The sequence below is a fragment of the Heliangelus exortis genome, chromosome 20 (genome assembly GCF_036169615.1).
Source record: "Heliangelus exortis chromosome 20, bHelExo1.hap1, whole genome shotgun sequence".
Classification (NCBI taxonomy): domain Eukaryota; kingdom Metazoa; phylum Chordata; class Aves; order Apodiformes; family Trochilidae; genus Heliangelus; species Heliangelus exortis.
The window spans coordinates 4,201,815-4,221,957 of NC_092441.1; the positions used below are offsets into that span (position 1 = coordinate 4,201,815).

Below are 20,143 nucleotides of genomic sequence, written 5' to 3' on the forward strand. Positions count from 1 at the left end.
AATGTGGGTGAAAAAAGGACTCAAGATGATGTAAGGGAAGTGCTGAGCTCAAGGGGAGCTGCAGAGTTTTACAAGGGATCCCAAGGGACTCAGTAGAGATTGGCAGCTTTAGGAAGCTCTGCCAGAAGTTTTGCCATGTGTCAGGAAGGAGCTGCAAACTGCAGACTCACTTTTTCAATGTCAGGCTCCAGAAAAACTGCTTCTCAGTTCATGATTTTCTGTTGTTTCTCTTGGCTCTGAAAAGAAACCTTCCCTGTAACATAGGATACTCTGTTTCTAGGACATTTCTTTCTTGCACTAGCTCTCTAAAACTATAAAAGTAAAATTTACATTTTTGTATACTTTTTCAGGCATTTTCCTGTGCCTATATCCCACAGTCAATTACTCAGCTGATTCAAACAGGAAAGCCTACACATGCCCCAAAAGATACTTGCTATGTGGGCTATTAATATCTTATTGTTCATATAATAGAGATATAAATTCAGTGCTTATACAACATGCTGAGTTAGAGCCTTGCAAGACCAAAGCCTACAGCATCTGTGATCAGGTGCAGCCAAAAGCCTTCCCCATCCTGGCCATTCAAACTTAACACAGTATCTCTTAAGATGTGGTCTGATGGTTCATTTTATGCTTGGATAAACCACATATTGACAGCAAAGGGAATCTGTGGAAGTCACAGCTAGATAGGAGTTGCAGGCCAGTGCCTCAGACAGGCCAGGCAATCTGTCACTCCTTGAATAAATTACTTGCTCTGAGAAGAATATAATATGATACTATTCTCAGGGAAAAAAAAAATAAAAAAAAAAAAATCACCCTCTCTTCCTGTTGTCCTTTGATGGTGCTTTAAGCTACAATCACTGACTCCTCACCTATAGAAATCTACAAATATAGCTCAGGCATTTACTGCTCTAGAGTCAAGGAAGACAAAACCACAGCAACACCAGCAGCTTCCTTCAGAAAAGTGTGGAAGCATCACTCAAGTCCATAATGGCAGGAAGCTGCTCCCACAGGAAAAATGAGACTCTGAAGCTTTAGGGATGAAAAATACAGGTGGGAAGGGGAAAGTAATTCCTCTTCCTAAAAGAGACAGCAACACAAAGTGCAGTCAGGTCTGTTCTGTACTCACGCTGCCTGTTTGCCTCAAGTCAGTATCCATATAGCTGTGTGCTCCAAGATTCTTGAATCTGTGATGCTGGAACAGTATCCCTTGAGAATAAGAGTTTTCCTGATGTGTGTTTTTCCCCTGCTGGACTTAATACAAACCTCTGTGACTTACAGAAACAGACCTTTTTGTTTGTTTGTTTTCAGGATGCTGCTGTTGTCCTCACTGAAGCAAAGCTCCCAAAGTTTCATGACAAGGTTGGTAAAAATCTGCTCCTTGTCTAAAAAGCCATGATTTAGCCTGGGTAGGAGCTACTGGCCCTGCTCCAGAGTGAGCACAGCTAATATCAAGGGAATTCTGCCTGAATAGAGGAGCTGCAGACTGCATCCTAGGGAAAGCCAACTCAGACTGTCTGAGTATGCTAAAGGAGGTCAAATGTTAGATAAATACCCAATTAAGGAAGAAGGGCAACTGGTCAGTAAGCTAATTCTGTGCTGAAATGGTCTGGATGGTGCAAACATATACACTCATCCCAGCACCTCCTTCCATGCAAAATAAGTCTTCATTCTTAAAAGATTAGCTCAGCTTTCAGCAGGCCTGGGTAAACTACCAGCTCTGCCACAGACTCAGTGTATTCATCATGGACAGGTCATTATTTTATTGCATGTCTGCTCCCCAAACCTTCAGGGCAGTGAAAGTAAGTACTTACTGACTGAGATGCTTAGACACCACAGCAATGAATCCTAACCTGTGTACACATGTAGCTTTGTGTAAGTTAAGTACTTGCAGCAATTACAGCCCTCCAAGAACTTCTAAGATGTCAAGTAAAAGCTTCTCTGTCCTTACATCTATTACTAAAAATGGGTCCTATATGAAGGAATCTCATTACTGAGAAATAAAATGTTATTCCACTTCAGACATTAGAAAAATAGCACAGGAGGTAGTTAGCACATACCATGGACATGTGAACAGAAGCAAATGCCTAGGCAGTGTTATATAAAACCCATTAGAAACACCAAGCCTGGCTGGTTTGAACCTATTTGGCCTGTACTCATCTTCTGCAACACAGCTCTCACAGCTGACATGCAGAGGTGGAGAGACTCTAAAAATAGCCAGTGCAGGGAAAGGGAGAGAGGGATGAAGAAGAAGCTGCAAATCACACAGTCAGAAATGCTGGAGCATTACACAGTTTGGTTTAATTTAATCTCACCATGGCATACAATAAGGATAATTTGGCTTACATGATACAGCAAACACTATCTCTGCTGTTGCAGCTGATCAGATCTGTGCTGTGATTTCACTGGCTCCTGCAAAGTCCCTGCAAACTTTGATCTCACAGTCCCTGCAGACTTTGATCTCACTGGGTGCTCAGGAGTGACTCTCCAGAGCATCCCACTGCATGGCAGATTAACATCCCTTATTTATCCAAAACATGAGATCAACATGACAGGCAGCTTCTGATCTGTCCAGTGCAAGCTCTGTGCCTTGAGTATGGGCTCAGCAATGACGTGGATTTTGCCCTTTACAGCTTCTGGAAGTAAGACAGGGAAGCAGAGGCACAGGTTATTGCAAATGCAAGGCCTGTTCAGGGGAAATAATGAAGTGTAAGAACCCGAGAATGGAATACTCAGAGGGTCAGGTGGCAGCAATAAAACATCACACTGCTCATTACTATTGAACAGAACAATTCATCAGATACTCTCAGTAAATTGTAATACTGGTTCTACTTTCCCACCCCAGAAATAAACTTGGGTTATATATCAATTGCTGAGCAGACAGGTATCTGCAGCCAGTGCAGCCCAGTGACAAAGCTGCCATACATCAACTGCTCTTGGTCTTCAAGAGGACAAAATTTACACACTAGGCAATGTCAAGATAAAGTAGTGATTAGATAAAAGTCACTGCAAATTCTGCTGAGCACGTTTCACTTCACTTCATAAAGAGAATGGAACAAACTGAGGACATGCCAGAAAAGGAAAGGAAATATGCCAGAGAAATCACCATCTAGCACATAGCATAGAGCCAGAAAGTTCAAATTCTGACAGCAGGAAAAAAGGCAGCAGCAAATCCTGTGCAAATAACTCACTAGTAAAGATTTGGAATGAGAGAAAAGACTTTAAGCAGGGGCCACTGATGTTGAGGACAAACAAGAATCGGCACACTAAAATCATGGAACTAATGTAGAATATTTGTTCTCAGAAGTGAAAAAATGAGTCAGAGCTACAGAAGAGCTGTGTATTTCTAAAGCATGGGACTGCTGATGCAGTCTGAACACTGAGGGAGCAAGGGCAAACCCTACCTGTCTGTCAGTGTCCCTTACCCAGACGTGACAGCTCCCTCTCACTCATCAGAAGAGCTGATCACACCAGTGTCCCCACTCTCCATTGCAGCCAGAGAAGAGTATTTTGATTCTTAGGTCTTCAAGTCTCTTACCAGCCCGTGAGCTGCAATGGGCACAGAAAAGCCCTTCCAGAAGTGATATTACTATGGCAGTTCATCAGCCTTTCAGCTTTGGCACTGGAGTCCAAACTCCACATTTAGTAGAGTGTGTCCGGAGTTCATAAAGAATGGCAGAAAGCACTGGGCACACCTGGGAAGATGCTCCCTGGAGCTGCTCTCCTTTGGCTCTGCTACTTTCATGCATAGCCAGAAAAGCAAGAGTATGAATGAAGTGAGGCTCTGGACCCACAGTTAAGGAGGAAGTAGACTAGAATGTGACCAAACCAATCCTGAGTACTAAAAGTTTCCAAAGGGTGGCTGACACACACTACTTTTTCCTGCTTAGGGCTGTGAGGCTGCAGCCAGCTGCTTAAAGACTTCTGCACAGCACAGCAGCTCTCACCTGGGCTGGCACCCACCCTCTTGACTGTCTCCTGTGCACAAAAAGGGGGAAACTCTGGGCCAGGTAGAGAGCTTGAGTTCTTTCACAACAGTTGTTGATACCTGCACCTTTAAGAAGCAAGATAAATCTAAATATTTTAAACAGCATTTATTAATCACCTTCTTGTTTCTTCTGCATAATTGTTACATAACTGATTTGGGAATAGCACTCATGACTTTTCAGCAAAAACTTGTGCACCTCCTTTTGCTCTAACAGAGCCATTTCAGGCCCCATTCCAATCTGGCATCAATCAGAATTTCATTACAGCTCAGTTACACCAATGCTAGAGTAATGGAGAGCAGAGTTAGACCCTTGAACTGTCCTTCAATCTAACGGAATAAAAATCCCAAACAGAATTTGCTCATCTAATAACATAATTTTTTCCAAATGGCTTTCCATGAGGTCACTAACACCTCTGTTTTCTTTTATTCATGTTCCCAGTGTTCTCAAGAGTGCTAGAGGACAGACAGATTCTCCCCACTGTTCTCACTTTTATGCCAATAAAAATCAGATATGGAGCTTCTGGGATTTTTAATGGTAAAGACCAAAGACAGTCAGTCTAAGATGAAACATCTTTACTTCTGTTTGAAATGATCAGTGAAATCTTATTGCAAGGACAAAGACTTAAAGATTTAAACAAGTGCTCAGTTTGCATTTAAAAATTTTAATTCAGAGCTCACAGGCATTTTGGTTCAGGTTTGTCAGAGCCCAGTTTGGACAAGACTATGAATCTTGCACACAGAGTTATATCTTGCCTTGCTGCCCTAGACACATCTACCCTTCCTGAAAAGATCTCTCTATTCTTTCCATAGCCATGAACTGGGAGTAAGCTTCTGTTCTTTCTGGCTAAGAAATCAGAGGAGGAACAAGAAGATCTGGATTTAAGCACTAGACAGAGGTTACAAATCACAGTTGTCATTGGTAAGAAAAAGCTAACACTACAGAAAGACACCTACAATCAATGCAGTGGTCACTTGTGTCCCAGCACTGCTCATTAGTGATTTGCATTTAGAACCCCAGTGATGACTTTTGAGAAAGTGCTTCCATCCTTATTCCTTCTGCATTCTTGCTGAGTGCCCTTTAACTGATTTGAAAGTGTCAGGGCTGATTGTTTGTCCAGTCTGTCCTGTAATTTTAAAACCCAAGTCAATTTTAAACACACTGAACAGACACCAGAAAAGGTACCTTACTCTCCTCTCTTTTATTCTATCTCAATCATCCTGAGGCTCATTCATTTTCTTTGCATCAATTATGAGCTCTGCTCTAACCAACACAGCCCTTGGTAAACGATGTTCTTCTCTATATGTGGCTGATTCTCTTTCCATCTTGCCACCCCCTATGGACTCTTGAAGTCAGTGGAGCTCCACAAAGGTACAAAGTATATGCCAGGTTGAGTAATGGAGTGGAGAATATGGTCTGAATCCATACAGTGGCTGGTTTGTTCTCTTGGCCTGAGCAACATACTCTTAAAGAGCAATAGTGGTGGATGACCACACCATCTCTGGTTTCCAGGCAATTGGTCAAGCTCTGTTCACAAACACCCAGACCAGACAGTGAAAAGGAAAAGCACCTTTATGTCCAGTTCAGCAGTGTACATTCAGTCTTTTTATAACAGGAGAAAATGAGATGTCACATCTCAGGCTCTAGCTGCTGACAGCACCTCATGTTTGATTTAGGAAGAAGATGAGATGGGGAGGATGTATACAAGAAAAAGCTATTTAAAAACAGCAAGAGTCGAGAGAATTACAGGTAATTTGGACAATTTCCTGCTAGATACAGATATGACAATTTCACCTAATATGCTATTGTGCTGACTAATACATCTCTGAAACAAACTGTCAAAATATGTTGACAGATCTTCATGGAGTGAATAGGAACCTGATTTTTTTTTTTTTTTTAAATTCCCCTACTGTCATTTGGCTTGGGGAGATTGTGTTATGTCCTTTTGCTCCCTATGCACTGATTATCCAACATGCAGATAAGGCCCCAATTCAAGGATGCTGTCTTGATGGTGAAAGTGGTTTTTTCAGGTCTGGATAAGCAAAGCCCTTCACACTTTTGAACTTCAGGGTCTGAGGTCTCTCTGAAATCCCCTGGAAGGAAACTTTACAAATAGCTCTGAACCTAATTTAGCTAGGAGAGGTTTAAGGGTAGAAAAGTGTATGACAATGGTCACTGGAAAGACTCCTGTTCCTGCAAGAAAGACAGAACATACATCCTGCCAATGGCCTCAAAGTACAGCTATAGGAAGCAAAAGAAAAAAATGATGAAAGAATAAGAAGCAGACAGGAGAGTAAACAAAACATGAAGGAAAAGATCAGCAATGCATTAGCACGTGCATTTCACTAAGTATGTGAAAGGTTGCACAGCCACCAGAAGGATTGCTCAGTGTCTTGGGTCTCTGCCCTTAAAACCTGCAAGACTTCCCTATGAAAGCAATGCTCACAGTCTGTATCCTTGGGTGAGTCGGCAGAGAATTTCCTGCAGATATTTTCTCCATTGCTTTGATTAATCTGATTGCTCTTTACATCAAAGAGTAGAGCTCTCAGGAAACCAGGAAGCTCAGATTAGGTGTGATCTACTCAAGCACCTTTTCTGCACCTGGGTTATTTTGAAAGGTCAGATATAAGTGCAAACTGTGAATGAAGGGCACATATATCAAAAATCATCTCTTACATATTTTGTGGCACGTGTATGTGAGCTTCCTCACTGCTGTCTGTGATTCAGGTGGACCTCAGAGATCCTTAAGATGGATATAAAGCAGTTTATCTGTTCAAATAAAAAGATGATTCCTATCTTTCACTTGAATTTATTGATTTGAATGTTTTATGCCAAGCAAGAGGAGTCAATGGCTTGAGTCACAGTGGCCAGCACCGGGCTGTTGGCAGCTACAGCCCTGAGTTTAATCAGAAATCACTGCCAAGGAACAGTGTTTGTTTCCAGACCAAATAGGTTGTCAGAGTATTTTGTGTTGTCATTTACTCTGACAGCATTATCTCAAAGTGTTGACTCAGACCTGCCTTGAAGATATACTTTGGAACATCTTGATCAGTCTTTCCCAGACCTGCTTTGCTATTCAGAATCTCACCTTGCAGGAATGCTGAGCAGTCTGACCTCACTTCAGCACAACTGCAGAGCCTGGGCTCCAAAGGGAGCAGCAGGATAGAGGGGTTCCTACCTAGTGCCAACCACCCAGGAGGGCAGTTCTGGGGCCACAAACAGTTCTGTTGAAGTCAGGGCAACACGTGCACGTAGCCAGGCATGTGCATAAGTGAAAGTTCAAGTCTTCTGTCTGACAACACAGCTTTCTGGGTCTCCACTTTCTCTTTTCTACCCTTATTCCCTTAGAGTTATCTCTTGAAGAGGCTGCACACTTGGCTTGTTAGGAATATTATACTGTAACTTGGGAAGACTGATTTATGGTATCAGCATTCCTGACAGGTGTCTAGCCCAGCCTTAAGTATCTTAAGAACTTTACAACTGCTTTCAGCAGCTTCTTCCACTGATTAGCTTTCCTTACAGATAATAAAATGGAATCAGACTATAAATTAACCTCTCTGATGGAAAAAAAAACCCATGGCAATGAATGAAAATTACAGATTTCTACTCTCCTTGAAGAATAATGTACTTTTGCTGTGGAATTCTATAGGAGGGTTAAAACCTTAGTGAGCTGTCAGTTTTTACATATAAAATTGCCATGGCAGGGTAATACATGTTACACCTAAACCAGACATGTTCCAGAGCAGCCTTGTCACCTCTGGGACTTTAGCATCAGCTACAGTTCAGACTTGGCACATGCAAGGCAGTGAAAGGCTGTACCAAGGAGAACTCTGCTGAGGTGCTATACAGACCCTTTTTGATTAAAGTTTCACAGTGCTGCCAAATCCTTTTTTCTTATCCAGCTACCTTGACCTCAATTTTCAAACTAATTCTGCAAATGGCTTTGGTAAGAAATCTTTATTGCAAGCAAAAATACCCAACTTAAAACCCTTCACATCTCTACTGCAAGCTGTTCTTAACTTGGGTAATATTATTTAACTTTATTGACTTGGGCATCTTTATTTCCCTTCCCAAATACTCTTGTGAACAGCATTTCAAACAGTAATAAATTAGAAACTATTACAGGATGCTGAGTCACTCAACAGAGCTTAGGAAAGTCTAATGCATTTCTTGACTGCTTCCTGCATGAGCAAAATGTGCAAATCAATGTCATGACTCTGCCTGATGCAGGTTTTTACCACCTCAAAGCTTGTATCTGATTATAGAACCCAGGGCAGTTGTCCTCTTTGGCATGACCTAAGTGTTCCACTAAATACATCTTGTTACTGCACCAGTTTCAGGACCAAGGAACTTCCTTACAATTGATCAGAATCAAAGACCATCTCTTTGACAAAAAAAGAAAAAAAATGTCTGCAGGAGACAGTTTCCTCAGAAATGAGATGTGCTGTTTCCCATGATGAGGTTCTAGAGTACAGTCCATCCCAGGCTGTACAAATGCAGAACAAAGTCTCTCTCACCCTGAAGTACCCATAACCAAACTCATATACCTGAGAGGAGACAAAATCCTGAGTTTATTTTGTTTCTCAGAAGTCATTTGCTATTTTGGGTAAGCTGGACAAGACATCCAGAAGTCAGTTTCAGGAGCACTGAGCATTTTACCCTAAGATAAAACTGGAGTCTGGTGCTGCCTCTCTGCCTATAGGGCTGGGTGAGGAATTGCTCTCAGATTCTTCTGCAAGCCACTGAGAGATTCCAAATCCTCTTCTTTGACACCTATGAAACTCCATTTGATGTCTACAAATAGTGCTAAGAGGAAAACATTCTCTGAGCATTAAAACAGCATGATAAAACTTGTCTTCTAGAGCCACCAGTTAGCATCCCACACTGCTACATTCCTACTAGCAACAGCAAGGAATAAAAAAAAAGAGGGATCAGAACAGCACTGCTACCTGCCACTCCAAGACACCCTTTTGTATCAACACTTGCTGAGTGAGAGCCAAAGCTATAGCAATCGAAGTCTTCATTTTAGTGGCAGACCCTGAATATTCATTACCTATTACAAGCTTTGTAAGTGTGAATTCATCCCACAATCAAGCCAACTGATTTATTCACACAGCTGAGTCACACTCATTTACAGCCTGTGACCTAAATCTGTTAACCCAGCATAAGAAAAGAAAAAGTCTTTTTTATTTTGGTGATATTAATTGAACAAAGGTGACTATTTTAAAATTGTGTGAGGTGTTTGTTTCAAGCAGTACCTGACACACATCTCAGCCCTGCACTAAACTTGCCTTCCTCTCTATTCTAAGTGGTGCAGAGATTGCTGATGTTATCTGGCATCTAGTGACCCATTTAACAAAGACTTCACAAAAATCTTCATGGGAATCACATCAGCTCTTTAAGAGGAGTCTCCGAAATGCCAAGCAGCAAATATCATGGAAATCTCACCTAAAGGGAACAATACTCCCTCATTAATAACAGAAAGCACAAAAGACAGTTCTGATAGTGGGGAAAATTGCTCTGTTGAGGACAACGTGTTATTGGCTCTAGCACCTCCTGAGACTTTTCCTAGGGCCAAGGTAAATTTTTGATAAGCCTCTGCTGTACTTGAGAAATATAACCACATTTTCAAAACTGACTGGAGCTTTACAGAGTCACTGACTTTCAGCAGAATTAGAGAAGCCTCAAACACAGTTTAGGGGTTTAAATTTAAAATGCCATCAAAATTTAATCTCTTGACAGCTTCTCCTTTCCTCCCCATCTGATAGCCTATGACATTCCCCGAGTTCAATACTGATACTGTAAATAGCCCCATGAGCTCCTGAAGGAAGAATGAGTTTTCAAAAGGTGAGTTAAAGTTCAGTCCTGTGCTGAAATTGCCATCACAGTGTAATTACAGTGTGCACTGAGCACATGCTTTGGGTCTTCACATCAATTTCCATTCCAGGCTGGTAGTTTACTCCTAGAAATGAGCTCTTGCATGGGAGTATTAAAATATAAACACCCACACATTCAAATAGTGTAAACACTGATACCCTGTTTCTGTTTGAAGAAAACATGCTTCCTCCCCCTTTCCTTTGAGACCTTTCTGCCCATTTCATGCCAAGATCACTCTTCTTGAGTCTCATTTCTTCATACAAAATTCCCCAAAATAAAAGGTGAGTTCTGCATCTGTGCCTCTGCAGAAGACACTCCAGAGGATGCTCTGCTTGGTGTCCTTGTGGGCAGAGGAACTATGGGCTCAGCTACTGTTGCTGGCTCTGGTGAAGCCAAGGACACTGAATGCAAGTGAATTTCAGCCATCCTGTGCCATGCAGAAGTCTGGACAATGAACCTGATTCTCACCACAGGACAAACTAAGGAGGGGGGCAGGAGGGAATCAGCCCCAACATTTCCCAGCATTATCCATGGCAACCCCTCCTCCTGTAGAAAAGGTATTTTGAACATCTCTTCACACTTCTTCCCCGAAATAGAGATATTAGCAATTTCTTGCTATAAGAGGAGAGTCTACACGCCTACTCTCTTCACCCTTTACTGTAATTTCAGGGAATCAGTGCTACAGAATAGTGCAACACCTACAAAATGCAAGCAAAAGCAAGCACTGAATTAGAAGAAGTGCCATTGAGCAGAGCATATTGCTAAAGAGCTGCTGCAGCAGCCAACTGCAATAAACCCAAAGGCAATTTATAGCCACTTTTTTCTGCCACCTCAATCAAGCAAGGTTTTCACCCAAAATGTGTAAATCATTTGTGTTTATCTCCACTTAGACCAATTTCTCCAAAGCTCTGTTCCCTTCCAAACAGGTGATAATTTCCTATGATGCAGCTAGAGCTAACTGATCACCACCATTTAAAGAGAAGCCACCCCCCAAAAATCACAAACATTGACAAGGCTAAACTGAAGCTATCCCTGCAGGCAGGAAGGAATAAACTGGGAGAATAACCTCAAGAGGCCAGACCACGATGAATTACTTCATAGTCTCCAGCAGAAAACTGCATCCAGTCAGAGCTGTGATGCTGTGGAATGGCAGTGGTGATTACAGTCAGCTCATGATGTCATGACATCCCAAGAGGCTCCATTGATCCTCATGCATTAAATATTCCTGCTGCACAGTGCCCCCTTCTCCTCACACCATTCTGTGGCCCCAGGCAGCAGCCTGAGAGCAGCAATTTGTCCCAGCCTGTGCCAATCCACAGAATGTTCAGTGCTCACCCCAAAGGAAAAGCTGATACAGAAGATCACCCATCCCTGGTAGCTGGTCCCCAGGGTTCATTTGAGCAGAGGTAGAGCCAGAAGTACCAAGAGGGTGCTGCCAGACACCACAACTGTCAAGTTTCTCAAAATGTATTTAGGATGCCTTGGGGGAAAGAAAACTATTGCTTGGAAAAGAAATGTAGTCCACAGTAGTCACACTAGGTTTACAAGAAAAATACAGTTAGAGAAATCACATGGGCCTACCCACAAAGAAAAAGCAATCTGTGCCCTTTTGGCAAAATTAAAGTAATTTGTGAATATTTTACCTTTTCCTAAGGTTACTTGGCAGCTATAGATGTACTCACCTCCAAATTTACACTTTCCTAAATGATAGTTGTCAGCAGCAGACTGTTCAAACCAATTTTATTCTCCAAACAAGACACCTTGGACTGTCTGATTGGGAGCAAATATCACAGCAATTTCCAGTAAATGCCTCCAACTGTGCAGAAGAGCTTCCATTTGGCAAAGGGCACACAATTCCCAGGTGAGAAGGGAAGATGCAGCTTCCCTCAGTGGAAACTTCCATGCCTTGTAATTGCTCAGTAAGAGGAGCAAACCTGACATTATCAAAGCACCTTTGAAGATGTGCCTCAAAACACGCCTCGATTCTTTATTTTAAAATAATCTCAAGGAGAAATGAAGAATGAGGAAGGCTAAAATCCACAAGTTTCACCAACGTTTGGATGCAGTAAATGAAGTCAGACTTCATTTGCTTGAATCCAGGGAATGATCAGGCAACTGTGATCACAAGCTGTGAAAACCAATAGCCAAAGAAACAAATACGGATGAGTCAAAATCCTGTGTGTTTTCTTGTACCACCCTTTATAGCTGTTCCTATTTCCTGCACAAACTCCCTGTTTTTTTCTCCTAAAGATATGCTTCTGGTCTCTTACATAGCTTGGCATTATTCATGGTTTTGCTCTACCTATTGCTTTACTCTTTGCCACAGCTCTGGATAACTGGAAGCTGAACATGACTCCAATTAGGCAGAGATGTACTGAATAGCTTCTTTTCCTTATACATCCACAAACTCTCTGCACTTGCTGATATATAACTTGCTGAATAATTGGGTATTTTAGCTTTCTTGTCAAGCAAAAGAAGTCAAAGCAATGTTTTTCTGGTTTCTCAGAACAGAAAAAAATCCTTTGCATTAAGCAAAATCTCATGTTTTGGATTATTTTCACTTGTTGTTTGCCAAATGCTTCAATTTAAATTTTGTCAATTGGTCTGTTGTATTTTGGTACAACAACACACCAACCCAGCACAACTCCTGCAACAAAATTTTTCCAATGAGAATTCTACAGCTTTCTCCTGCTCCCAAGAGCTAACAATGCTGAGAAAGGTGGCCTGAGCACCCTGACTGGAGGACTCAGTACTACTCTATGGTGGCACAATATACTGCTGCACTGGGACAAAAGTTAAGTGGCAACATCACAAATGTCCTCTGTGTTGAGATCACACTTCCTGAATTGCCATTAGCTCCTGAATCCTAACATACACACCATACAGTTTAATTGGTTAAAATATGTTTAAATTGAAAACAAAATCACCAATATTTTAGGACAGTTTCTCAAGTCTATTAATACCATGCAAGCATATGGACAAAGCTGTTTGTGTTTGCACATTTGTTTGAGTTTTTTATCATAACAACAGAAGTGTCATTGGAAAAGAATATCCCATGTTCCAAAAACCAGCTGCCTGCAGTGGCCCAGCATAAATCCCCACAATAAACCGGGCACTGAGGATGTCCCAAATGACCCCCACACAGGGAACAACACAAAGCATGCTTGATCAGCAAACTTGCTTCAGGTGTACCAGAAATGGGCTCCAGAGTGGAACAACACAAAACACTGCCACAGGCTGAAGATCCCCTACAGAAAAAAGGTTCCTTGCAAGCTTCCTATCCAAGGGCTGCTTACATGAGTGCTAAAGCATCCCCCTGCCTCCCTGTTGGAGGGCAGTGTGACAGAGCCTGCTGGGGGACAGCAGGGAATGGCTCTGTTCTCCAAAGAACAGCCCTGAGCAGAGGGAAAGCAGTTTGACAGCACAGGCATACGTGTGATGTTATGGAACACTTGAAAAGACACATATTTGAGAAACAAAATGCAGATAATTTTAAAACTGACACCACTTTAGAAGAAGAAATTGGTTTTGGTTGATCCCCTCATTCCACCAGGCTAATGGCCTCCCCACTCCAGTGCCCTTCCTTCTAACTTCAGGAAACCTAACAGAGAAAGCCCCTAACATTTCTAAGCTTTTGGCATGACCCTCTAGCACTATACCCAAACTATATTGTCACAGCAGCTGTAAAATCTGAAGACTACCTTGTAATTTTTCCAGGTCTGTGCCCTGTCCACTGATGTTGTCTACTCTGCAGTATTTTGATCCCACAGTTCACTCCTGTCACTCACTCAGGGCTGATGTAAAGCCAAGCTGAATTGGATGCAGGGCTTAGGAAAGGGGCCCTATTTTTTTTTTTGTTATAACTGCACAAAAAAATGTAAAAACAGCATTCATGGTTATAGAGAAACACTTGCATTCTCTCCAAGTGATACTCATCAATTATATCTTGAGTAAAAAGAAACTGGGATATATTCTACACTCACATTGCTGTTGTAAAACCATCTGTTACAGTACCAGTGATTGTGTCTGACTCTCTCTTTTATCATTCATGTACTTAATCACAGCCTGTGCTGAGTTAACAACCTGCAGCACAGGGGTGGGTATTCATTCAGCAGCCTGTGCAAGTATCTAGGTCTGAGACCACGTGTGTCTCCCAAAATACTGCATATTTTAAGAATTGTTACAGCTTCATCTCCAGGTTTTGAGCAGACAGGCTGATGCAAAAATCAAAGCAGGGATTTTAAAATGCTTGTGAAAATTAGCATTAAAATCAGATCAAATTAATGGGAAACAATATTGTCAACTACACAGAAAACAAAACCAATCTCATTTATGTGTCTGAACATTATAAGGCAATTGATTTTGCCTCACTTTATTGCTTTAAAAGCACTGCTGCTGAGCACGAGTCAATTGTGCAAAATTGTAGGTAACAATGCAGTTTAGAAACCAAGAAAATTTCTGTGTTGGGCATCACCCCCACAAATACCACATGGCAGTGGCTTGTTCCCCCATCAGGACCTACCCTCCCTTGCAGCGATTTTGTCTCAAAATTTAATCATATTAGAGGAGTAAAATCAGTATGTGCTAGAAATCCAAAATCCTCCCTAGGATTTTCAAAAGAAGAGCAAATTTCTGGAAAACATGCAAACATGGCACTGGCAAAGAGTACCAAGTTTACAGCTTAACAGCATGGATTGAATCAGGTATGGGGAGGAGGAAGAGGGAGAAAAATTCATACCAAAAATACCTGGTCTTGCTAGGCAGCAGAATGGTGTCACTTCACCAGCTGCACATGCTGCCTCCCATGCTGTACACAGAAGACAGAGTACTGACTTCTCTGCTTGAGTCATATGCTTTTTTCTTGACTTTTGCATGTAATGCTAGCACAGTACCACTGTACCTGCACTCAGTGTAAACACTGAGGTAGTTATAAATCACAGGCATTTAAATATCAAGAATTGCTACCGGAATTCTTTTGCCTTTCCTTTAGGCAGGAAGAATTTACTATTTCAGATCACTGACTTGTATCACAAAACACAGCAACAATCGATTCTTAACTACACATATAACCCCCTCAGAGCTCCTGCCTTTGAAATGCTAACGTATTACACAACAAATTAAACTCCTGAGCACACAGCAACCCTGCCACTTCTCTCTGCATAACAGTGCTTCAGAAAATGTTTGATTAACAGTAAGGACTAAGCTAGCTTTATGCCAGCTGTTCAGAAACACATGTTTAGTTTCAGAACATACCAAAAGACAATTTCTAAACATATTCACTGCTAGTTGTATCAAATTAGGAAGGCTACAATGACTGTACTTGGACTAATCTTTAAACCAAATACCCACTGTGCCACTTCAGAACTGCATTTTTTCCAAGTCACTCTAAATTGTATGAAATATCTGGGTCATCAGCAAAGATACTTTTAAAGAGTCTAAGTGTGTGGCAACTTTGCTCCTATCTAGAGAACACTATCACATGCTCTTTCCATCCCTGTTACATCTAGGCATGTTTTCCCCCCCTTTCAGTAATTATTTCCATGAAAAACAGAGAAAAAAGAAGTCATAACTCTCTTGGTAACACCAATACTTGGCTTTCAATGTCTCAGAGCCAAAGCCTCTTTTTCTCATGGCTGCAGCTAAATCCAGAGCACACTGCACATTATCAAGAACCCATGAACCAGGCTGTCATGCAAACTGAGGTAAATTTGCAGTGATTCCACTCATTTCTGGGTGCAACTCTGAACTGCAACACTATAGCTAGGAGCCTGGAATTCACTTGAGCATTCAGAAAGACTCCATGTTGTCATAGAGAGATTATGCTCTTCCTTTTTTTACAGGACAAGCTTGTTATGAGTTCTTGCAATAGAACGACTATGTTTACAGAACGACTCCATCAGGTGTCCCTGGGAGACATCTCAAAGTCAAAATACAGCATTAGGACAGTCATTAAACTCAGCCAGCAGCCACAATCTGCTACCTGGGCAGCACTTGAGGTTGATGTCTTTAATTTCAGCCCATAATGGGGATATTCATCAAAGGGAAGCAAATAAAATTAGCAACCAACATCTCCCTATTTCAATAGTTTCTTTTGGCCTAAAAAGTTTCCTTTTTTTCCACATAAAATACCTGGACTTGTTTTCAGTTACTTCTCTTCTACACCACTAGTAAACCATTGACTTCAAGTGAATTACCAGTCCACTCACAAGAATAATTGATATAAAAAAAAAAACTTTATTAGCCACTCAAGCTCCCTCTCAGCTGTGACACTGCTTCAAGTTGATGAGCATTTGTTACATCTTATCATGCCAAAGATTACTGTCTTAGCACCTCTATGGTTTGTGCACCTCCAAAAGGTGGTTATGTATGTCAAAAAGAAGTCATCAGCATGTTTAGCACGTTTCCCTTGTTGCTGAAAACTGAACGTAGAGCTTGAGCAGAATCTGGCATACTGAAACATCAACTGGCACTATCCTGAAATACACATTCACACAATCAATCCACTGCCAGAGCTGGGACTTGCTGAATATGTCACTCACAATGCTCCTAGACACTCAGCTGCTAGTGCAACTATCTCCCTGGTGAAAGGGAACCAGATGGCAAGTGACTCTTGGAATTTTTCATTGATATGTGAAGTGTTTCTTCAGCTAGTGAGCACACCCCATCTAGCCAAGTCACTCTGGAAACAGCCCTTCATGTCTTCCTCCAGATTTCTCCACAAACAGCCAACAGATCACTCTACAGGGAAGCAAGGCCCAAACCTGCTATTTTTAAGTACTGAACCAAAAGTCTCAGCTAGGAGTTTCTGCTGTAATTGGAGCAAAAAAACAGCACCTCTGAAGGATTTATTTCATCCTTGGGTCCCGTTACACCAAGAGTTCAATTGCTCATTAATGACCACGGAGAAAGATTAATGAAGACAACTCTGACAAATGCCAACAGTCAGATGGGACAAAAGCATCCATTCCACAACTCTTTGTGCAGACAAGAAGCTCACAGCTGCTCGCCTGGTCTGCTGTTCATTCAGCCACCAGAGCAGGAGTGTAGAGACAAGATTCTGCTCCTGGCTGTGCCAAATTAGCATGGCCAAGTTGTTCCCTTCCTCTGCTTGAGCCACATGCCTTTTAGGACAAAACTTATTAATTCTGCATCTTGCAGATCCAGGACTGAAAAAGCCCCATGCTACATGGCAGAATACATTCTTACCACCTCCAAACAACAATGGTGATTGATAACACATGAATTTCATTTTTAACAAGACTTAAAACCTAACTAGCTCACTCGCAGTGGTTGTTCTGCAGTTAATCTGCACTTGGAAAATTGATTCTGTATTTCCCTAGCAAGCTTCTTTTGGTGATTTCCAAATCCCATTTACTCAGCTGACACAGTCCTTGGAAGTAAAGGGACTGCTAGTCAATAGCACCAGAACAGGTTCTATTGTAACCCTGACAGATATATAGATAAACCTTCTCTGTCCCAGTTTTACAAGTATCTTGTTTAAATACTGCCATTTAGAATGGAACAAAATACAAAGGATAATTTCTCACCATTGGTTATCTCTCCCATGTCTGTCCAATGTGAAATCCACCCTGAAACCTAGATACCTACCTAGATACTACCACTGACAACGGGTACTTTTCTACTGCCATCACTGTTGAGAATTCTAGTTTTCTCTTTCTTTACATTCCATTTAAGTATTTTCCAAATAATATACTCCAATTCACTTTAAGCTTACGACACCACCTGAACTCTCCATCTTGAAGAACCTTCTTCCCTCTTGCAGCCACAGAGACTTCCAAAACCAAGGATTGTTATGATCAACACTGAAATCTTGGTAAAAAACATCTGGTGGAATCTGACCAGCCTTCTTCAGTGCTGCAAATCACTGATCTGCCTCCAAATAAATGCAGTAATGCAAAAAGCAATTCTGATGCAGTGTATCTGATAGAGGATATAAAAATACCAGTATACATAAAATTATGGAACTTACCAAGAGACAACTGAATCCAGAAACCAATCAAGCTCTCTACTACTACTCATTTCTCCTCCTTTTCTGCTTAAAACAAGAAACTCCAGCTTCTCATTAAGAAAACATTTAAGAGACCTGTTAGACTATCTGCAAGCAATAAGCCTTCTGTCTCCTGGTCTTCCAATTTCATTCACAAGCTGCTTTTCATTACCAGCAGTAAGCCAAAAATAAGCAATTTGCTCTAACAATTACTGTGAATTCACTCTGGTTTTGCTGCCTTTTTGGCATCCCTTTATACACCATCATTTTATTGGCTCCTCACATTAATTTGTTTTATTGTACTTTAAAAGGTCAGCTGATGCTGGTTTACTAAGTCCTGTTCTAGACCCAATCATGAGAGTTCTCCTAGGGGAAGCAAGTGTTTCTTGTTGGTTAATTTCATTGGAGCTGCAGCTCTTGATGGAATCACTTAAGGGAACAGTCTCAAACCGAACACATCATGACCCTCACAGACACTGGCTTGAATCCCACTCTCATTTACACTGATGTCACAGATTTACAGTGGTCCCACTGACACAACAGATCCTGCAAGACCAGTGGCATGACTCCGGCTTTACGCTGTGTCACCGAAGGGCTGCATGGGGTACCCCCTTCCAGGGCATCACCTGGAGGGTTTGGGGTGCCCCTTCCCTGATTGTTAAGTCACTGCCACAGCTCACCTTCCCCTGGGCAGGCCGGGCAGCCCCAAACCCCGCACCGATGGCAGCCCCGGCGGCAGCCCCGGCCGGCACTCGGCTGCGGTTCCCTCATTCCGGGACTTTGCTCCCGATCTCCCACGGAACCTGGTACCCCGGTGAGGACGCAGTTCAGGAATGATGTAGAAAACCAGAATAAACACATCTCCCCGAAAGGCAGGGAGACCCCCGAGCACCGGGACGGCCCGAGGGAGGAGACAGGAGAGGACGGCTCCCTCTCCCCCAAGGGACAGAGAGCAGGGGCAGCCCTGGGGGTCTGGGCCGCTCTGAGGGAAGGGGGAGGCTTCCTGAGGGAGAGATCTGAGGTGTCGTTAGGAAAGACTCGGAGTGAAAAGGGGGGGGCACTGAGTGGTCGTGAGAGAAGGGAGCTCCAGGCCGCCCTGGGGAGGGCTCTGGGACCCCCTGAGGGGAGACCGCGCCGCCCCGTGAGGTCTGTGCCTCCCTGAAGAGAGGAATGGGGATGTCTGTAAGGGATAGAGGAATCCGGGCCCTGATGAGGGAAGAGGAGTGACGGGGGGGGGGTCCGGGTGGTTCTGGTGGGGTCTGGCCCTGGCCCGCTCTCCTCACAGCGGGAGCAGCAGGTGCAAGCTGCGAGGCTGCCGGGGGCCAGGGCGGGCGGCGGGACCGGGGGTCGCCTCACTCACCTCCTCCCCTTGGCCGAACTGCAGCCCCAGGGCGACGAAGTGCTCCACCCGGATGAAGCCGTCCGCATCTTCGTCGCACACGTCGAAAACCTCCTTGAGCTTCCGCAGGAACCGCAGCAGGCTCCCCGGCTCCATCACGGGCATTAGCTGGAGGCCGGCGGCACGGCCACGGCCGCAGCAGCCATGATCACCCGCGCCTTTAGCGGGTGCGTGACATCAGCTTCGGGGAGCGGGGCGGGAGGGACAGCGAGAAGGAGGAGGATGAGGGAGGGATGGAGGCGAGCGGAGGGAGGAGGCGAACCCCGGTCAGAGGGAGGGAGCGAAGGAAGGGAGAACAATGGGGCAGGGAGGGATGGAGGGGATGGAGCGAGGGAGGGAGTGAGGGAGGGAGCGGTGGGAACCGCGCTCGGCAGGGGCGGGGCCGCCGCCAGGGGGCGCTGCTATGAGGGGAGCGGGTGCGGGCGGGGCGGGGGCCTGAGGGGAGGGAGCGGGGAGAATGGCGGCGGAGCGCAGGGAGAGAACGGAGCGGCAGCGATGGGAGCATTTCCTGAGGAGCAAAAATCGCCGCAGGGAGGACGGAATGGGGCAGGGGGAGGCAGGATGGCGGCACGCTCCCCTCCAGCAGCTGGGGATAGCAGGCCTGGCAGCCCTTGGGTTCCTCATCGGCAGTCCCTGCGCTGCTCCAGACCTCCTCCCCGCCAGCAATCAAACACCTGTGACACTACGGAGAAAATGTCACTGGTCCTGGGCTGGGGGGACGAAAGCAGAGTGTAGAAAGTTATGGGGCAGTTAAGGAAAAGGAGGACAAGCAGAGCTTCCTCCTGAGCTCCATTGCGCTCAAGCGAGGAGCAGAGCGCGGGGTGCGTTGTGCTCCGGTCAGGCTCTGCTCCCCCACACTTCAATGGGACACAGCTG

At 43.6% G+C, this 20,143-nt stretch overlaps 1 protein-coding gene across 4 annotated transcripts in view; it reads right to left on the reverse strand.

Moving 5' to 3' along the window:
- RAB11FIP4 (RAB11 family interacting protein 4) overlaps positions 1-19,372 on the reverse strand; it is a 93,801-nt gene extending 74,429 nt beyond the window's left edge. For all 4 annotated transcript variants that reach the window (XM_071763891.1, XM_071763887.1, XM_071763886.1 and 1 more), the window contains exon 1: positions 19,229-19,372. In XM_071763891.1, the coding sequence (XP_071619992.1) occupies positions 19,229-19,372 (144 nt within the window). The remainder of the gene's footprint in view (positions 1-19,228) is intronic.
- Positions 19,373-20,143: the final 771 nt, after the last annotated feature.